This window comes from Microcaecilia unicolor, chromosome 2, assembly GCF_901765095.1.
Source record: "Microcaecilia unicolor chromosome 2, aMicUni1.1, whole genome shotgun sequence".
Taxonomy (NCBI): Eukaryota; Metazoa; Chordata; class Amphibia; order Gymnophiona; family Siphonopidae; genus Microcaecilia; species Microcaecilia unicolor.
The window spans coordinates 31,597,366-31,614,746 of record NC_044032.1 but is presented as its reverse complement, the minus strand read 5'-3'; the positions used below and the strand labels follow the sequence as shown (position 1 = coordinate 31,614,746).

The following is a 17,381-nucleotide window of genomic DNA, read 5'->3' as shown; positions in this document are numbered from 1 at the left end:
CGTTTCTGACACAAATGAAACGGGCGCTAGCAAGGTTTTCCTCGGAGTGTGTATGTTTGAGAGAGTGGATGTGAGAGTGACTGTGTGTGAGAGAGAGAGTGAATGTGCAAGTGTGTGAGAGAGAGAGTGAGTCTGGGTGCGAGTGTGTCTGTGACAGAGAGAGAGAGAGTGTGTGTGTGAGAATGAGAGTGTGTGCAAGTGCATATGTGAGACAGCGTGAGAGAGAGAGAGAGAGTGTGTTTCACACAGATACAGTGTGTGCGAGAGAGAGAGTGTGTGTGAGACACAGACTCTCTGTGAGACTGAGTGTATGAGACCAAGAGAGTGTGTTAGTGACTGTGTGACACATAGAGTGTGAATGTGATACAATGTGAGACACAGAGTGTGTGAGAGATAGTGTGTGAGAGTGAGAGAGAGAAAGACATTGACTGTGAGAGAGAGAGAGAGAGTGTGTGTGTGTGACAGAGATACCCCCCCTCTCTGGTGTCAGGCCCCCCTCCCTCCCTTTCTCTGGTGTCAGTCCCCCCCCCCCCCCCCCCCCTCTCTCTGGTGTCTGAGCGTTACTGTGCAGGACTCTGGCTGTGCTTCAAGGAACTGACCAATCCTATTTAATAGAATGCACCTCCAACATTCTGAAGCCGAGAAACCTCGTGTGGTTGGTCACTTCTGCTTGTGACGAACCCGGAAGTACATGATGTCAATTCAGGAGATGGATACAGAGAGCAGGAATGCCTCAGCCATGCAGTCAGCTTCAGAATGTTGGAGGTGCGTTTTATTATATAGGATGTTAATAACTCCCACTGTTACTTGTGAGAAGGAGAAAATATATGGTCTTGTGGTATACCTACATAACGTATTTCATTGAAAACTTATGGGGGGGAAAAAGCCTCAAAATGTTTGGATCAAAATGCTTGTGAGTTGGTTTTGATCCAAGCATTTTGAGGCTTTCCCCCACCCCCCATAAGTTTTCAATGAAATACGTTATGTAGGTATACCACAAGACCATATATTTTCTCCTTCTCACAAGTAACAGTGGGAGTTATTAACTTTATTTTATTTGTAACATTTGTATCCCACATTTTCCCACCTTTTTGCAGGCTCAATGTGGCGATTGCCAATTCTGGTATGAACAAAATAGAGTGAGGTTGTAATAGGGTGAAGTTCATGTGAGACAAAAACATTAGGGGATCGTAAAGAGGAATAAGGGTTTAGTTATTTCCAATATGGTTATGGTTTTGTTGTGTTGCAGGGTTCAGGCGTTTGGGTTGGATCATTGGGGAATGCCTTTATGAACAAGTTGGTTTTTAGTGCTTTCCGGAAGTTTAAGTGGTCATAAGTTGTTTTGGTAATGTGTTCCATAGTTGCGTGCTTATATAGGAGAAGCTGGGTGCACAGGTTGTTTCATATTTTAGGCCTTTGCAACTTGGGTAATGGAGATTTAGGTAAGTTCATGATGATTTTGTGGCAATGGCATTCCTAGGGTGGCTGACACCCGGGGCGGATCACTGATGCGCCCCCCCGGGTACAGCGCCCCCCCCCCCCCAACGAAAGGACACCCCCCCCCCGGGTGCATTTTTACCTGCTTGGGGGGGGAGGGTGCCGCGCGCCTGTCGGCTTCGCTCGTTCCATGCTCCGTCTGCCCCGGAACAGGAAGTAACCTGTTCCGGGGCAGAGGGAGCACAGAACGAGCGGAGCCGACAGGCGCGTGGCACCCCCCCCCCCCCCCCCAGCAGCGTGCACCCGGGGCGGACCGCACCCACCGTCCCCCCCTAGGAACGCCACTGTCTTGTGGTGTTACTGGTTGGTAAGTCTATAGGTTCAGTCATGTATCCCGGCGCTTCACCGTAGATCATTTTAGCGTACCAGGGTGCAGATTTTGAACGCAATACGTTCTTTGATTGGGAGCCAATGCAATTTTTCTCCTAGGGGTTAGGCGCTGTCGAAGCTCCTGCGCCTCCCTCTGTATCAAGGATTGCACTCCTGCACCTACCTGTATAGCAGGAATTGAGTTCCTACGCCTCCTTCTGTATCAGAAACTGAGTTCCTGCAGGTCCTTCTGCAGCAGGGACTGAGCTTCATCCCTCTGTACAGACATTGAGTTCATGCACCTGCACCTGCTGCAGACACTGAGGGGGGAAGATGCACTAAAAAAATCGTTAAAGCCCTTCCCTTACTCCTGTCCTGCTGACCAGAGTGCTACTAATCCCTTGAGAAAGCCAGGTCGAGCGAAACAGGCACCTGTTGGGGTAGTACCAGCACCTGGAAACTTAAGCTAAGTGAAGACTTTATACTGAAAATAAGTACAGCTGAGTCCTGTTGTTCAACACATAGTAACATAGTAGATGACGGCAGAAAAAGACCTGCACGGTCCACCCAGTCTGCCCAACAAGATAAACTCACATGTGCCATTTTATGTGGATACCTTACCTTGATTTGTACCTGTCTTTTTCAGGGCACAGACCGTGTAAGTCTGCCCAGCACTATCCCCGCCTCCCAACCACCAGCCCAGCCTCCCACCACCAGCTCTGGCACTGACTGTATAAGTCTGCCCAGCACTATCCCCGCCTCCCACCACCGGCTCTGGCACAGACCGTATAAGTCTGCCCAGCACTATCCCCGCCTCCCACCACCGGCTCTGGCACAGACCGTATAAGTCTGCCCAGCACTATCCCCGCCTCCCACCCACCAGCCCCGCCTCCCACCACCGGCTCTGGCACATACCGTATAAGTCTGCCCAGCACTATCCCCGCCTCCCACCACCGGCTCTGGCACAGACCGTATAAGTCTGCCCAGCACTATCCCCGCCTCCCACCCACCAGCCCCGCCTCCCACCACCGGCTCTGGCACAGACCATATAAGTCTGCCCAGCACTATCCCTGCCTCCCACCCACCAGCCCCGCCTCCCACCACCAGCTCTGGCACTGACCGTATAAGTCTGCCCAGCACTATCCCTGCCTCCCACCACCGGCTCTGGCACAGACCGTATAAGTCTGCCCAGCACTATCCCCGCCGCCCAACCACCAGCCCCGCCTCCCACCACCAGCTCTGGCACAGACCCTATAAGTCTGCCCAGCACTATCCCTGCCTCCCACCACCGGCTCTGGCACAGACCGTATAAGTCTGCCCAGCACTATCCCCGCCGCCCAACCACCAGCCCCGGCACAGACCGTATAAGTCTGCCCAGCACTAGCCCCGCCTCCCAACCACCAGCTCTGCCACCCATTCTAGGCTAAGCTCCTGAGGATCCCTTCCTTCTGCACAGGATTCTTTATGTTTATCCCACGCATGTTTGAATTCCGTTACCGTTTTCATCTCCACCACCTCCCGCGGGAGGGCATTCCACATATCCACCACCCTCTACGTGAAAAAATACTTTCTGACATTACTCCTGAGTCTGCCCCCCCTTCAACCTCATTTCATGTCCTCTCGTTCTACCGCCTTCCCCTCTCCGGAAAAGGTTCGTTTGCAGATTTCACTGTGAACATGAGTTCACAGTGTGCACGCAGAGATCTTGAAGTGATAAAGTTTATACCTCTATAAGTAAATAGTTTACCAAAAGAAAAAAGAGTTATTATATGCAAAAAAAAGAACTAATACATATAAAGAAAATATCCAAAAAAAACCAGAGGTTGGAGGAAGGGACTGTCGATGATTATAATCGTCGCAAAATAGGGGCTCGCAGAGATTGGTGGTATAAATAACCCCCGTGACTGTATGAGACTTTCCCTCAAAAGTATGACAGTATTATGTACACAGTACTACTACTACTACTACTATTTAGCATTTCTATAGCGCTACAAGGCGTACGCAGCGCTGCACAAACATAGAAGAAAGACAGTCCCTGCTCAAAGAGCTTACAATCTAATAGACAAAAAATAAAGTAAGCAAGTATAATCTCCACCAGACACTGGGACCCTTTTACTAAAGCTTTGAGTGTGCTAATGTAGCAAGACGTAAGACACACACATTTGATCTTCTACTAGTTCATGTATTATATAGAATCCGGGCATTAATGCAGATTAGAACAGGGTGCCGCATAAATTCATGACAGCATTTCTGTGGTATTTTGCCTGTTCACGTGCACTAGCCTGCACATTACTGGATTTCTAAAATTATTTTTGGGAGGGAGAACAACACGGGCAAGCTGGCATGTTATAATTAACGCAGGGACATTTAACACCCACTAAATAGGAGGTGATAAAAAAAATTATAGCTTAAAAAAATTACAATCGGTTCAAAATATGGCTGTAGGGTTCATCACTGGTAAGAAAACATTTGAGCATATAACTCCTATCAGCGGCGTAGCCACGGGGGGGACCACGGGGGCCTGGGCTCCCCCAAATTGGCTCTGGGGCCCCTGGTTTGGCTGGAAGAGGTCCCAAACCCTCACCTGCGGAAGCCTTTGTCCCGTGCTGGTCATGCCGCATTGCCTATCCTGCTCTTCTCAGTCACGCTGTGCACGCTCGTTTTAGCGAAACTGAGCATGAGTGACCATGCACGGTGCGATTGAGCACAGAGGGCAAGGCAGGCAATGTGAGACCAGCCAAGGTACCATCATGTAGCAGAGGCGATGGCAGTGGGGAAACAGCAGCAGGGGCGGCGGGGATGGCAGCAAGTCAAAGTGTGCCCCTCTCCCCCACTTTGGGCTCTGCGCCCCCCCCCCCACTGTCAAGGTCTGGCTATGCCCTTCCTATACTCATGGAGCTGTATTGGTTCCAGTTGCTACACACATCTCAGTCAATTTACCTTGGTCTACAAAAGCCTTTGTAAGAGGTTGCGTTTCGGCACATGACTGCTTCAGGGGTTTGGCAGCAGCAGCGGGAAGAGGAGGAGGAGGACAGGGGCCAGCATGGTACTGTCGGCCTGGCAGCAGCTACAGGTGGAAAGGGAGGTATGGAGACGCTCCCACTGGAAGCCGTGCGATTTGGGGACGGGCAGACCCTGAAGCAGGCATTTGCCGAAACACGGCCCGTGTTGGATCTTTGAGTAAAGATTGTTCTTCATACCCATTCTTGAGGTGGAGTGGAACAGGTGGATGTGAAGCTTTCCAAAAATACTAGGACTAGGGGGCATGCGATGAAACTACAGTGTAGTAAATTTAAAACAAATCGGAGAAAATTTTTCTTCACCCAACGTGTAATTAAACTCTGGAATTCGTTGCCGGAGAAAGTGGTGAAGGCGGTTAGCTTAGCAGAGTTTAAAAAGGGGTTGGACGGTTTCCTAAAGGACAAGTCCATAAACCGCTACTAAACGGACTTGGAAAACTCCAAAATTCCAGGAATAGCATGTATAGAATGTTTGTACGTTTGGGAAGCTCGCCAGGTGCCCTTGGCCTGGATTGGCCGCTGTCGTGGACAGGATGCTGGGCTCGATGGACCCTTGGTCTTTTCCCAGTGCGGCATTACTTGTGTACTTATGTCCTCTACGTGGCTCACTTTTATTACATAGAGCAGTGATTTAACCTATTGTGATGTCATAGTGGCTCATTCCACCAATAAGAGCCAACCTCATTAGTGATGTCACAATGGCTTGATTGTATAGAATGTTTGTACGTTTGGGAAGCTTGCCAGGTGCCCTTGGCCTGGATTGGCCGCTGTCGTGGACAGGATGCTGGGCTCGATGGACCCTTGGTCTTTTCCCAGTGTGGCATTACTTATGTACTTATGAGGCCAACGGATTCCGCTGCACCACTGAGTCCCTCTCCTTGTGCTTGGTCTACAAAAGCTTTTTACATGGGTGTTCCCATTTAGTTATCAAGTTCCCTCATGAACACTGTTCTCTCAGCAACGTCTGCTCATTTACTGGCATTATTCAGTGTTAGTTTATTATCAACAAAAGTGAGCTCATTTTGCTCTGCTGGACCTTCTTTATACAATGCCTCACCGACTGATTTGCATGGAAACATGGCTTTTTAAGCACAGCTTTAGTTGATGTTTCTCGACCGTCATACTCTATGGTTAAGTTGAAAGCTGGATGGATATGATTTAAGCTGTTTTTTGCTATATGATTTTCTAATATAATTATTATAGTACCATTTTAATTATGTGCTATTATGATAAACTGCTTTGAAACCTTAGTTGTGTTGAGCAGTGTATAAAGTAAATAAATCGAATCAATTTATTTTATTTTGTGATGTATTTCTCTTTTTAATAGCATGATACAAGATTTCTTTTAGTTATTTATAGTTTGCTGTTTGTTTTCAGTATATGTTTATGAAATAACAGCATCGAGTCGATATTCAGCCGGCAGCAGCCAGTGAATTAGGCCCTGATATGTTCTCCCTCCCAACCCCCTCCACCTTGCTACCAGCTGCGATCTCCCTCCCCCCCCCCCCCCCAAGCTCTCGCTTGGATCCCCTTCCTTACTTCCCACCCATCACCAGCTCTGATCCCCCTCCCAATCCCCCCACACACAAGGACCAACTCCCCAAGTTAAAGAAGCTCCACTCCTAGGCCTACCTTACTCCCTTGTGGAGCAAAGGGGGCAGGAGCAAACCCCAGTCACTCCTGCCCCTGGTTGGTACATAGTAGAAATGGCTGCCACGACCTCTAGTGAAAGGTTTGCTGTACTGCACAGTGAGACACCTGCTAGAGGTTGTGGCAACCATTTCTGCTATGGAACTGCTAAGGGCAGGAGTGATTGGGGTTTGCTCCTGCCCCAATTGCCCCAAGGGACCACCAGAGAGTAAGGTAGGCTCAGGGGGGGGGGCCCTCTTCTAACTTGGTCCTTGTTCTGGGGGGTGGGGGAGAAAATCGTAGCTGGATTGAGTGAGAAAAAAGGAGGGGATTAGAGCTGGTATCGAGCAGGAGGGAGAGATGGGGATCATAGTTGCTGTCAGTGGAGGGGATAGAGGGAGGGGTATTGGAGCTGGTGCTGTGGGGAAGTTGGGAAGAGAATCGGAGCTCACCAAGGTTGGGAGGGAGGTAGGGCAGGACAGTGTACGTTGCAGGTTGGTACCCAAAAGATATGCAAGTACCTGTCAATATTCTGTGCTGGCGTTCGCATAACTCCTGGCTCTACCCCCCTATAACGCCCCTGAGCTGCCCACTTGACACACGGTCAGTAAGTGTTGATATTCAACGGTACTGTTCGGTTAAGTTTCACGGAACATCAGCACCTGGGAAGGCGCAAGTGATTTAAACGGGCAGCAGGCTCTCCGTTTGAATCACTTTGAATATCGACTCCTATAATATTTCTAAGTGTGCCCATGTATTGTATTATTTGAAATGTTGTGCCCCACTGTGGATGAAACTTGTTATTAAGAAAGTGTAAAGAAATTGGGTGGGTGCGGAGGCCTATGCCAAGAAAGAGGGGTCTCAAGTATCAGCATTAGGCTTTCGATCTCTAGCTTTCTCCCTACTGATGGTCTTTCCTTTGCCTCCCCATCACTGCAGGACCCGAGGGCTGTAACCTGTTTATCTACCATCTGCCCCAGGAATTTGGGGACGCTGAGCTCATGCAGATGTTCCTGCCTTTCGGTAATGTCATCTCCTCGAAAGTGTTTGTGGATCGGGCGACAAACCAAAGTAAATGCTTTGGTGGGTAAAAGATATCAAAACAATTAGCTTCATCCAGGAAAGGGCTTTCTCTGAGCACTTATCCTATCAAACTGCTTTTTAACCCGCCCTTTCTTTTGTTTTTTAAGCTCTTTTTTTAATGTTTGTTATTTTATTTCCCCCCATACTTTTCCCCCTTATCTTTATGTATTATGCTAAGTTACTGCTGCTACTGTAGGAGGTACAGTAAGGGACGGAAGCAAGGACTCGTTATTAGGCTAAGATAACTCACTCTTGGGGGGAAAAAAGCAGATATGCAAATATCTGCATTTTTTTGTTTGTTTGGTTTTTTTTTCTGAATAAATCCACCGATTTTGCATTGAAAAGCCCGTAAGTCCCGAATTTATTGATGAACGCAATGGAGGATTTGTTTCCATTTAAAGTGCCACAGTCTGTTGCAAGATGTGTTTACGTGCTTGGAGGAAATTCACCACCAGGGTAAAAAAAAAAAAAATTTCCACTGGTCCCCGGCAGGAAACTAGCCACCCGCGTTGGATTTTACTGCAAACGACGCCACTGTGCAGGATGAATCAGAGCAGATTTCTGCTTCTGAAGTAAATGTGTTTATTGATCCCCAATCACAAGCCCTTTAGGTGTCAGAATCCTTGGTCTGAAAGCCCAGAAAATGCTCAGGTGAACTAGGAATGTGTCCTTTCTTGCGGGTGACAGTGCTGTGATCCATTGTATTCGTAGGGTAATTAGTTGAGTCTGTGTTATCTTGAGAGGCTGAGACAACTCTAATTTCACTCTGTTGCAAGCATGAAAATGTAATTCCAACATTTTGCCACAAAAGCTTGACCATAAGATGTTAGATGAAGTGGGGGGAGGGGGAGGGAATAAGCCCAGAAGACGTTTACCCCGGGATTCTATGTATGGCACCTTAATTTCTGCACGGAAACGGAAGCATATTCTGGAACAATGTGTATAACTTAGGACGAGGGGCGTAGCTACGTGGGGCCACGGGGGCATGGGCCCCCACAGATTTCGCCCTGGCCCCCTCTACATTTCACCCCCACCGCCTGCCCCGCCCCTGCATCATCATCAGGTACCTTGTTTGCTGGCCGGGGTTCCAAATCCCCGCCAGCCGAAGAGTCTTCTTCAGCGCCGGTCGACTCTGGCGCCTTCGTTTTGTGATCATCTGTTTCTGACGCCTTACGTCCTGCATGGGGGCTACATGCACGGTGCAGGACGTAAGGCGTCAGAAACAGATGATCACAAAACGAAGGCGCCGGAGTCGACCGCTGCTGCAGAAGACTCCTCGGCTGGCAGGGATTGGGGACCCCCGCCAGCAAACAAGGTACCTGATGCGGCGGCAGGCAGGGGCGGCAGGGGGGGGTTGCAGCGGTGGCAGGGAGGAGGTTTGTGGTTGTGGCGGTGGGGGGGGGGTCCAAAGCGGTAGGGGGAGGTGGCTAAATAGTGCCCCCCCACCTCGGGCTCTGGCTCCCCCTTCCGCCGAGGTCTGGCAACGCCCCTGCTTAGGACCCTGTTTAATAAACTGTGCTAAGTACGCGCTAGCATTCTTAGTGCGCAGTAAACAGTACACACTAAACGCTAAAGACACCCATATATTTCTATGGGTGTCTAGTGTTTAATGCACGCTAAATTTAGCACGCACTAAAAATGTTAGCACGCCTTAGTAAACAGGGCCCTTAATTGGTTAACTAGCTAATCAGCTCTGTTAATTGGATGTTAAGCAATTATGAACACTAATTGGCATTAATATTTACGCGCATAACTCACTAAGTGTATTCCGTAACGTGGTGTGCCTAAATTCTAAGTTGCGTAGTTCAAAGGGGGGCATACGCGGGGCATGGGCATTTCTAAAATCTATGCCCGTTATTATAGAATACATCCGCTCTGCACCTAATTTAAGCATCGAGATTTACACCAAGTAAAACATGGAGCAAGTGGCCACGACCAAATTTGGTCGCGTGGCGAGGCGCTTGGCATATTCTATATACTGCATGGAAATTTAAGCCTATTCTATAAAATTTAGGCGTACTTTAGAGAATACGCCAAGGTGTATTTTTTCCCATTCGGAATTTTCAGGCGCCATATATAGAATCTAGCCCTTAGCGTATCCTGATGGATGGATCATTGGCGCTGACAATCAGTTCTTAGCGCTAATCGGCAATAATTGAAATTACATTTTTGCTATTCTGTACAGATGTGAGTGTACATTTTCCATGTGGATCTGAAAAGGGGACATGGCCATGGGAGGGGCATAGATCCCGGCACCCAAGTGACATTTATAGAATAGTGCTTAGCATACATTTTTTTCTTGGCCCCCAATTTTGGACGCCATTTACAGAATTGAGTCCCTACTGTATATTCCTGTTGTGCTACCTTCTTATTTCAGTGAAATTGAAGTTTAAGTCTACACCCAGGATGGGCTCAGCCTATCTCTCGTGATCTGAGAGCCCTATTTATAATGTGGATACTATAGAATTCACTATTTGCTGTTTGGATACTGAGGTGAAGATGTTGGATGGCTTCTCACACGATCCTTCTCCTTCCCATGAAATCTACTTTCGTTTCTAACGTGTGGGGGAATGTCTCATGATGCCTTCTTCAGATACCCTTGGATAACGGCAGAAGTGGTGGATGTCACATCTGTACCTTCCAGAACACTGGCCTGAATTTCTCAAATGTTGGCACATTTGACAGTGAAATCGTTACAGCACAAGGGTTTGCGTTTTGAAAGGCCCTGCTGTACACAGGAGTACAAAATTGAGCACCATTTCACAGGAAATGGGCATGGTGTGGCCGTTAAATCCAACACACCGTAAGAAGCAGTGATGAGATTCAACGGGGCTGCTATTTAATGCAGAATTATTTTTTACAATCGCATTTCCACATGATGGCTTCAATCTCAAAAGTTTGCAGCATCAGATGTCACCAAGCCAGAAAAATATTATATTTCACAGGAAGTATTTCGTTTTATAAATATCTTGGAAATCATCTGCAAGAATACAGAGATACAATTACACCTAGTTTTGGAGAGAGCGAGATAACACGCTTTCTTGGACCATTTTGATATCTGTAGTGTTTGGAGAGGAAGAAACAGGACTACAGATACCAGAATGCACTGGGATACACTGTCCAAAAGCAGGGCTGGCCCAAGCATCTTCCTCCATAAAACCAATTATAACATACCTTCGAGAACATCATTCAGCCACAGAGACAAACTATCCCGAACTCTCGCTCTCTGAGCACATAATTGTTCTTTACAGCAGAGCGTGAAAACCAGCTTTACTTCAGGCTTCAGGAACACCATTCAGCCAAGCTTTAAAACAAATATTAAGCACACATTAGGAAAAAAAAAAGGTCCTAGTTTGACAAATTAGAATTAAAAAGGTAATGGAGAGAGAAAGAAAGAACATTAGGGAATTTAGCTGAATTTTCTGTGTGTCTTGAAATGGAAAATGACTGCTTTTTACCTTCCCCTGCCCCTCCTCCCCCCAAGGATCAACTCTACCTAGGGAAAAACATAAAAGTAAGGGATTCAACGGGTGTTGGAGTTCTCCAACTTGAAAATAGTACCATTCCAATATGTAGTTTCATAGATGCTTCCACCAACACACCAATAGCAGGTTTATCTTTTCACTGCAGAACCCTCAGTATGTACATGGGGACAATATTCAAACATTTTACATGGTGTGGCGGTGTAGCAACATGGGAGATTGTGAAAAATTACAAGAGGACCTTACGAGACTGGGAGACCGGGCGTCTAAATGGCAGATGACGTTTAATGTGAACAAGTGCAAAGTGATGCATGTGGGACAGAGGAACCTAAACTACAGCTACGTCATGCAGGGTTCAGCGTTAGGAGTCACGGACCGAGAAAGGGATCTAGGTGTCGTAGTTGATGATACGTTGAAACCTTCCGCTCAATGTGCTGCTGCGGCTAGGAAAGCAAATAGAATGTTGGGTATTATTAGGAAAGGGATGGAAAACAAAAATGAGGATATTATTCTGCCATTGTATCGCTCCATGGTGCGACCGCACCTCAAGTATTGTGTGCAATTCTGGTCGCCGCACCTCAAAAAAAGATATAGTGGAATTAGATAAGGTGCAGAGAAGGGCAACAAAGATGATACAGGGGATGGGGCGACTTCCCTATGAGGAAAGGCTGAAGAGGCTGGGGCTCTTCAGCTTGGAGAAAAGGTGGCTGAGGGGAGATACGATAGAGGTCTATAAGATAATGAGTGGAACGGAAAGGGTCGATGTGGAGCGTCTGTTTACGCTTTCCAAAAATACTAGGACAAGGGGCATGCGATGAAGCTGCAGTGTAGTAAATTTAGAATGAATCGGAGGAAAGTTTTCTTCACTCAACGCGTAGTTAGACTCTGGAATTCGTTGCCGGAAAAAGTGGTTAAGGCGGTTGACTTAGCGGACTTTAAAAAAGGTTTGGACGGCTTCCTGGAGGAAAAGGCCACAGAATGTTATTGAATGGACGTGGGAAAAATCCACTATTTGTGGGATGGGTGGGACAAATTGTTTGTTCTTTTGGCCGCTGTTGGAGACAGGGTGCTGGGCTCGATGGACCCTTGGTCTGTCCCAGCATGGCGATGCTTATGTACTTATAGGCATGGAGCCCTCACAGACTACGCTTTATTATTGAACTAGCAATCAAAATAGCACAGTCTGTTCCTGTCACCTGGACTACAACCACATTGACAATCATTTCCATATCTCTAAATAGTCCTGTCTTGCCAGGCTTCTTCAGCACAGTTCAAATTGCTGACACATAAATCCAGGCCAGGTTCCAGAGCAAATAAATAAAGGCAATCTTTTAACTTGCCAGTCTTCTGTTTCTTCTCATGCAATCCCTGGGCACCTACTTCTTAACGCTGGGTACAAACGTTTGAGCTAGGGCTACTCCTTGCATCCCTGGGACTCTATACAAGTACTGCAGCCCATTTGTCTGGGTGATATGGAGCAAAACATCCATCTCTTTGCTGATGATATGCTGCTTTTTCTGGATAACCCTGTCCGTGACTTGAAAGTGGTGACGCAAGCCATAGATCTTTTTCTCATGTTTTCTGGTCTCAAAATAAATTATGTCAGAAATTTTATGTAAGAGCTCTTTCGATAGAAGATGGTTGCCTACAGTGTTATGATGGGCTCTTGGGGTTATTAAATATTTAGGGACATATCTCTTTGCTGATGTGAAGTACTTGTATAAACTGGATGTTCTTGATCATTTGGATAAGATTAAGACCCTCTGTGACCATTGGAAAGACCTTCCCCTGTCCCTTTTAGGCCATAGTGCCTAAGCTCCTTCAGATGGTTTCTTTTCTGGAACTCGTTGCCGGAGGATATGGTAATGGCGGTTATCATATCTGGGTTTTAAACATTTTTGGACAAGTTCCTGGAGGAAAAGTCCATCATCTGTTATTGAGATGGACATGGGGAAAGCCACTGCTTGTCCTGGGATTGGTAGCATGGAATGGTGCTACTAATTGGGTTTCTACCAGGTACTTGTGACCTGGATTGGCCATTGCTGGAATCAGGTTACTGGGCTAGCGGGACCATTGGTCTGACCCAGTATGGCTATTCTTATGTTCTTAAGTTCTAACACACAGGATCTCCTTTCAGAAGACCTCTTGCTTTGGGGCCTCTCCCATGGAGACATCTTGACTCACTCAGGTCTCCCTCCTGGAGACCTCTTCCCTCAGGGCCACTCTGATCTGTTCTGCCCCAGGGCATTTAAACACCTCCCTGCCTGAGCCCTGCCCCTCTGACTCAGCAGGTTAGCGCCATCTGATGGAAGGAACCCCAACTTCAGCACGTGAGGGAGTATTCTTCGGGAAACCTGTCGCTTACCACTCACTCCCTCACAAGCAAGCAAATGCAGTTTGAATGCCACTACCCCTTACTATACATAAAAGTACCCATGCTGTAAAACAGTACTTGTATATGTACTGTATCCACATTGCAAATGTAACACTCCTTTGCCTGGGACGCTTCTGGGTCTGGAGTCCGAGTGGGCTGGAGCCCCTGCGAAGGGCAGACTCTGTCAGACCCTCACTCACTCACTCACTTGGTGTGCAGTGCCTACACCTGGGGAAAGAAGTGTTCGCGGGTGGGATTACCTTCTTCTCCCCCAGAAACCCGAAAGTCACAGTCCAGAACCCCTGTGGGAAGAAAGGCTGGCAGTTAAAAAAAGGTTGTCTTGAGGGGACAGTGATACACTGTTTAGTCCAAAATGACCACTCTGGAGTTGGCAGCTTAAAACTCAGTTTATTGCTCAACTTGAAATCACAGGAACATTCCAACTGCCCAAACTCTCCATCAATTAGTGCAATCTTTAAATAAGTTATTCTTCCAATGCTCCCTGGAGGAACTCCTATATTCTCCTCCCGTAGGGCAGGGGCGTAGCCAGACAACAGATTTTGGGTGGGCCTAGGCGAGAATTGGGTGGGCACGTGGAGGCGTATTTTCAAAGCACTTAGACTTACAAAGTTACATAGTAGCCTATGGAACTTTGAAAGTCCAAGTGCTTTGAAAATGAGCCCCCAAGTGTTCTCCGCCCCCCCCCCCCCCACCAAAAAACAAAATCTCAGCTGGTGGGAAAACGCTTCTTTCCACCTTGGCAGCAGGAATGCACTGAAAACTGAGCATGCGCAGGTGTTGGTGTCGTGGAGAGTAGCGTTTTCATTACCATCAGGGGAAAACCTTCAGCTGGCGGAGCTTGGGATTCCCACCAGTTACCACTAAACCCTGTGCTACTGTTGGGTGGGCCTGAGTCATAAATGGGTGGGCCTTGGCCCACCCAAGCCCACCTGTGGCTACACCACTGCCGTAGGGTATATTTTACAAGGTACTCTGAACCAGGATTATTTACACTTTGTACAGCTCCAGTCCATGCCTATCCCCAAAGATAGTGTTCCAAAGCCTTGACTGCTTTCTGTATCTCAGGACCAGAGCCTTATGGCCTGACCTCCGCCCAGGGTGACCATTGCGTTGGCTCACCCTGGCTACAGGGTGAGCACTCCCTGGCTGTGATCACGCGCTCCTGGGTTGGGTCTCTCCACTGCCCACCCAGAGCTCTCCTTCACAGTTACTGTTTTTCCCAGCAGTAACTCTCCTGGACCTTAGCCAATAGATTTACTTCTTTTTTCAGAGGATCCCCCTGCTCCTTCTTTGGGTCACTTGGCAGGGGCTTGCAGGCAATGAAAGACCCACAGCTACAAACAGAAACACAAGAAAGGAAAAAGAACCCCCCCACAAAAAAAAACATCTACAGGTGAAACTACCACCTGTATCTCCTCCCCCCTTGTCACTCTTCTGTCTCCTAATATTGTTTCTCTGCATCTTATTTCAAGGGTACTCCCCTTGGGCTGGGCTTCCTCCCACCCAAGGATCGCCCAGTCATTCCCCCCAGTGACTCTCTACAGGGAATTACTCTGCTAGAAATCCCCAACCTAATAGGGGATTACAGTAGAGGCAGGATTAGATCAGGAGACGGAGGGTATGTGCATCTTGAAATCCCTACATGTATGTTTGAGTGCATACTTATGGATATTCTGTGTGTGGACCCACAAGCTCCCCAAGAAGTTAGATTATTTGACCTCAGTAGGACTAAAGAACTTTGGATTTTATAAAGCTGCATGCTTTACTCTCTTTCCTACGTCGCAAAAGATGTGACCACAGGGCTTTTTTCCAAGGTGGTAAGCAATACTTCAAGCCCCTACTGGTGAGACTGATTCCCCTTAGACTTACTCCCAGAGCAACAGAGTAGATGCTCTTCCCAAAATAATTTAATTTACTTGAAATGTAGATTATCAGAAGCTATTCTTTCATAAATTAGAATCTTTGTAGTTTACATACAAAAAAAACCCTCTGATTGTGGAATGATTTTGCATTTTTTTCTTGGATCTTGAGGGAAGGGGGAGAGGTGGAGACTCAATCTCCAAGGTCCTGCCTACACGAGTTCATTCTCTACGATCATAGCAATCCACTCCTCAGTGAGTAGTTCTTGGAAATAAGTTCACAGCACACATTGGTGTGTAACTGAAACTCCACTTCACTGAACAAATGATGGGTTATAGTATCCAAAATAAATTCCAGATAGTATTTAATGTTCTTTCAAGAAAGTTAGATAGATTTCTTTCTTTGTCCTAAGATCTCTCTTCACAATCTCTGGTACACATGCCTCTTCTTACTCATTTAGAACTCCTCTCTGCCTTGGCTACTTCCCAAACCTCAATTGTGTTTGCTTACAATGGGTCCCGCCCTTCAGCTTGGCTCCGGTCCTATACTACTGAACTCCTCACTGTATATTAAAGGGCAGAAAGAGTTCATGGGGAAAAGCCTCCAGTCTCAATCTCTAACAGTGGTCTTGGATCCTCCTGTCCTGACGAGAACTAATAACCTTCCTCTCATTGGGAAGTTTAATCATTTTTACAAACTGCTCAGGGTATCCTCCTATCCTTCTCTTCTAAGGGTATCTGTCCCTTTTCTTTGCATTGATACTTGGATGGTACACCAGAATACTATCTACACGACCTAAGCCTGAATCTGGCTGGCAGAAAAGAGACCAAAAGACTCTTTTCTGCAAAAACTGGACCTTAAATAATATAAGGAGCACCCTAGCTACTCCTTGGGCTCATCTAAATGGGGATCTCAGCTAGAGCATTCCAAAAGGCCACAACCCACCATCAGCTACAAGGACTTTGGTGGCACTTGAATCACAATTAGATAACTCCTTACTCTTTATTTCAGTAAGCAAGTCTAGAACTGCTATTGACAATTCCTGCATCAGTCAAGGAATTCATCATCAGCTTCCATATTAATTATTCAGGAGTCTTTTCACTTGAAACAAGCTTGCATTTATTCTGTACTCAAGAAAGGTTGTTTAGATGCTTCCGTGCTCAACTCCTGTTGACCAATCTCAAGTCTTTCTTTTCTAGCAAAATTGATTGAATGGGTTATTTTGGTGCAATTATGCAATGTTATTTGGATAACCAACAGCATGAATTTCACTACGGTCATGGAGCTGAGACTTGATTAGACTCTTTATTTGACGACTTATGGTGCCATATGGAACAGCCTGGTACTGCAGTTATAATTAATTTTCTGGATTTAACGTCTGCATTTGAGTCTGTGAACCATGTGTTATTGTTACAAGGTCTACGTGATATACGGAGAATTGGTAGATTGTTGTAGTGCTTCCACTCTAACTTGACTACTTATACCCAACCAGTGGTGTATAGGATCTCAAGAGTCAAAGTAGTATCAGATAAAACAGGAAGTTTTGCAAGGCTCTGCCATTTAACTTATATTTTCAACCATTTTGTGAGATTATAAAAGGTTTTGGGATTGAATTTCGCATTTATGCTGGTTTATAACTCTGTAATTAGAGAAAGGGCTTATGTCTGCTTCTCTTTCTCTTCCCCAGGACAATGTCTTTCACAACCACCCTAAGACTATATAGTTTTTTTTTCCCCTTTGCTTTTACTGCTTCATGTTATATATAAGCAAAAACAGATGGCGGAGTGTCCAGTTACCCAATATATTGTATCAGTGCTCCAAGGCATTATAAAGCTTTAATTCAATGGGCTGTTAAGCACGGAGAAGAGTTCATATGTAGGTATAAAAGGAGCTCTAATGATGGCGTATTGAATCAGATTGTCTGTAACATCTGCTTGAAGTCTGGCTGGCGCCCAGCTGCATATACACAAGTCATGGTGCTCAAGAATACCTTTAGTGGTTCTAGCGTCCTTAGTGAAATCTACAGGTGCCCATAGCACAATAAAGTTTAGCTGACAAAGATAGAGGATTGAAGTGCAATGCAGTTTAAATACATTGCAAGTTTTA

The 17,381-nt window shown here is 46.6% G+C and overlaps 1 protein-coding gene across 4 annotated transcripts in view; it reads left to right on the top strand.

Moving 5' to 3' along the window:
* The window catches only part of LOC115462841 (CUGBP Elav-like family member 4), a 162,304-nt gene that overhangs the window by 61,194 nt on the left and 83,729 nt on the right, over window positions 1-17,381 (top strand). For 2 of the 4 annotated variants that reach the window (XM_030192880.1, XM_030192879.1), the window contains exon 6: window positions 7,395-7,478. In XM_030192880.1, coding sequence (XP_030048740.1) covers window positions 7,395-7,478 — 84 coding nt within the window. Of the gene's footprint in view, window positions 1-7,394; window positions 7,539-17,381 lie in introns of all 4 variants that reach the window. The other 2 variants (XM_030192878.1, XM_030192877.1) reach the window with 1 other exon arrangement.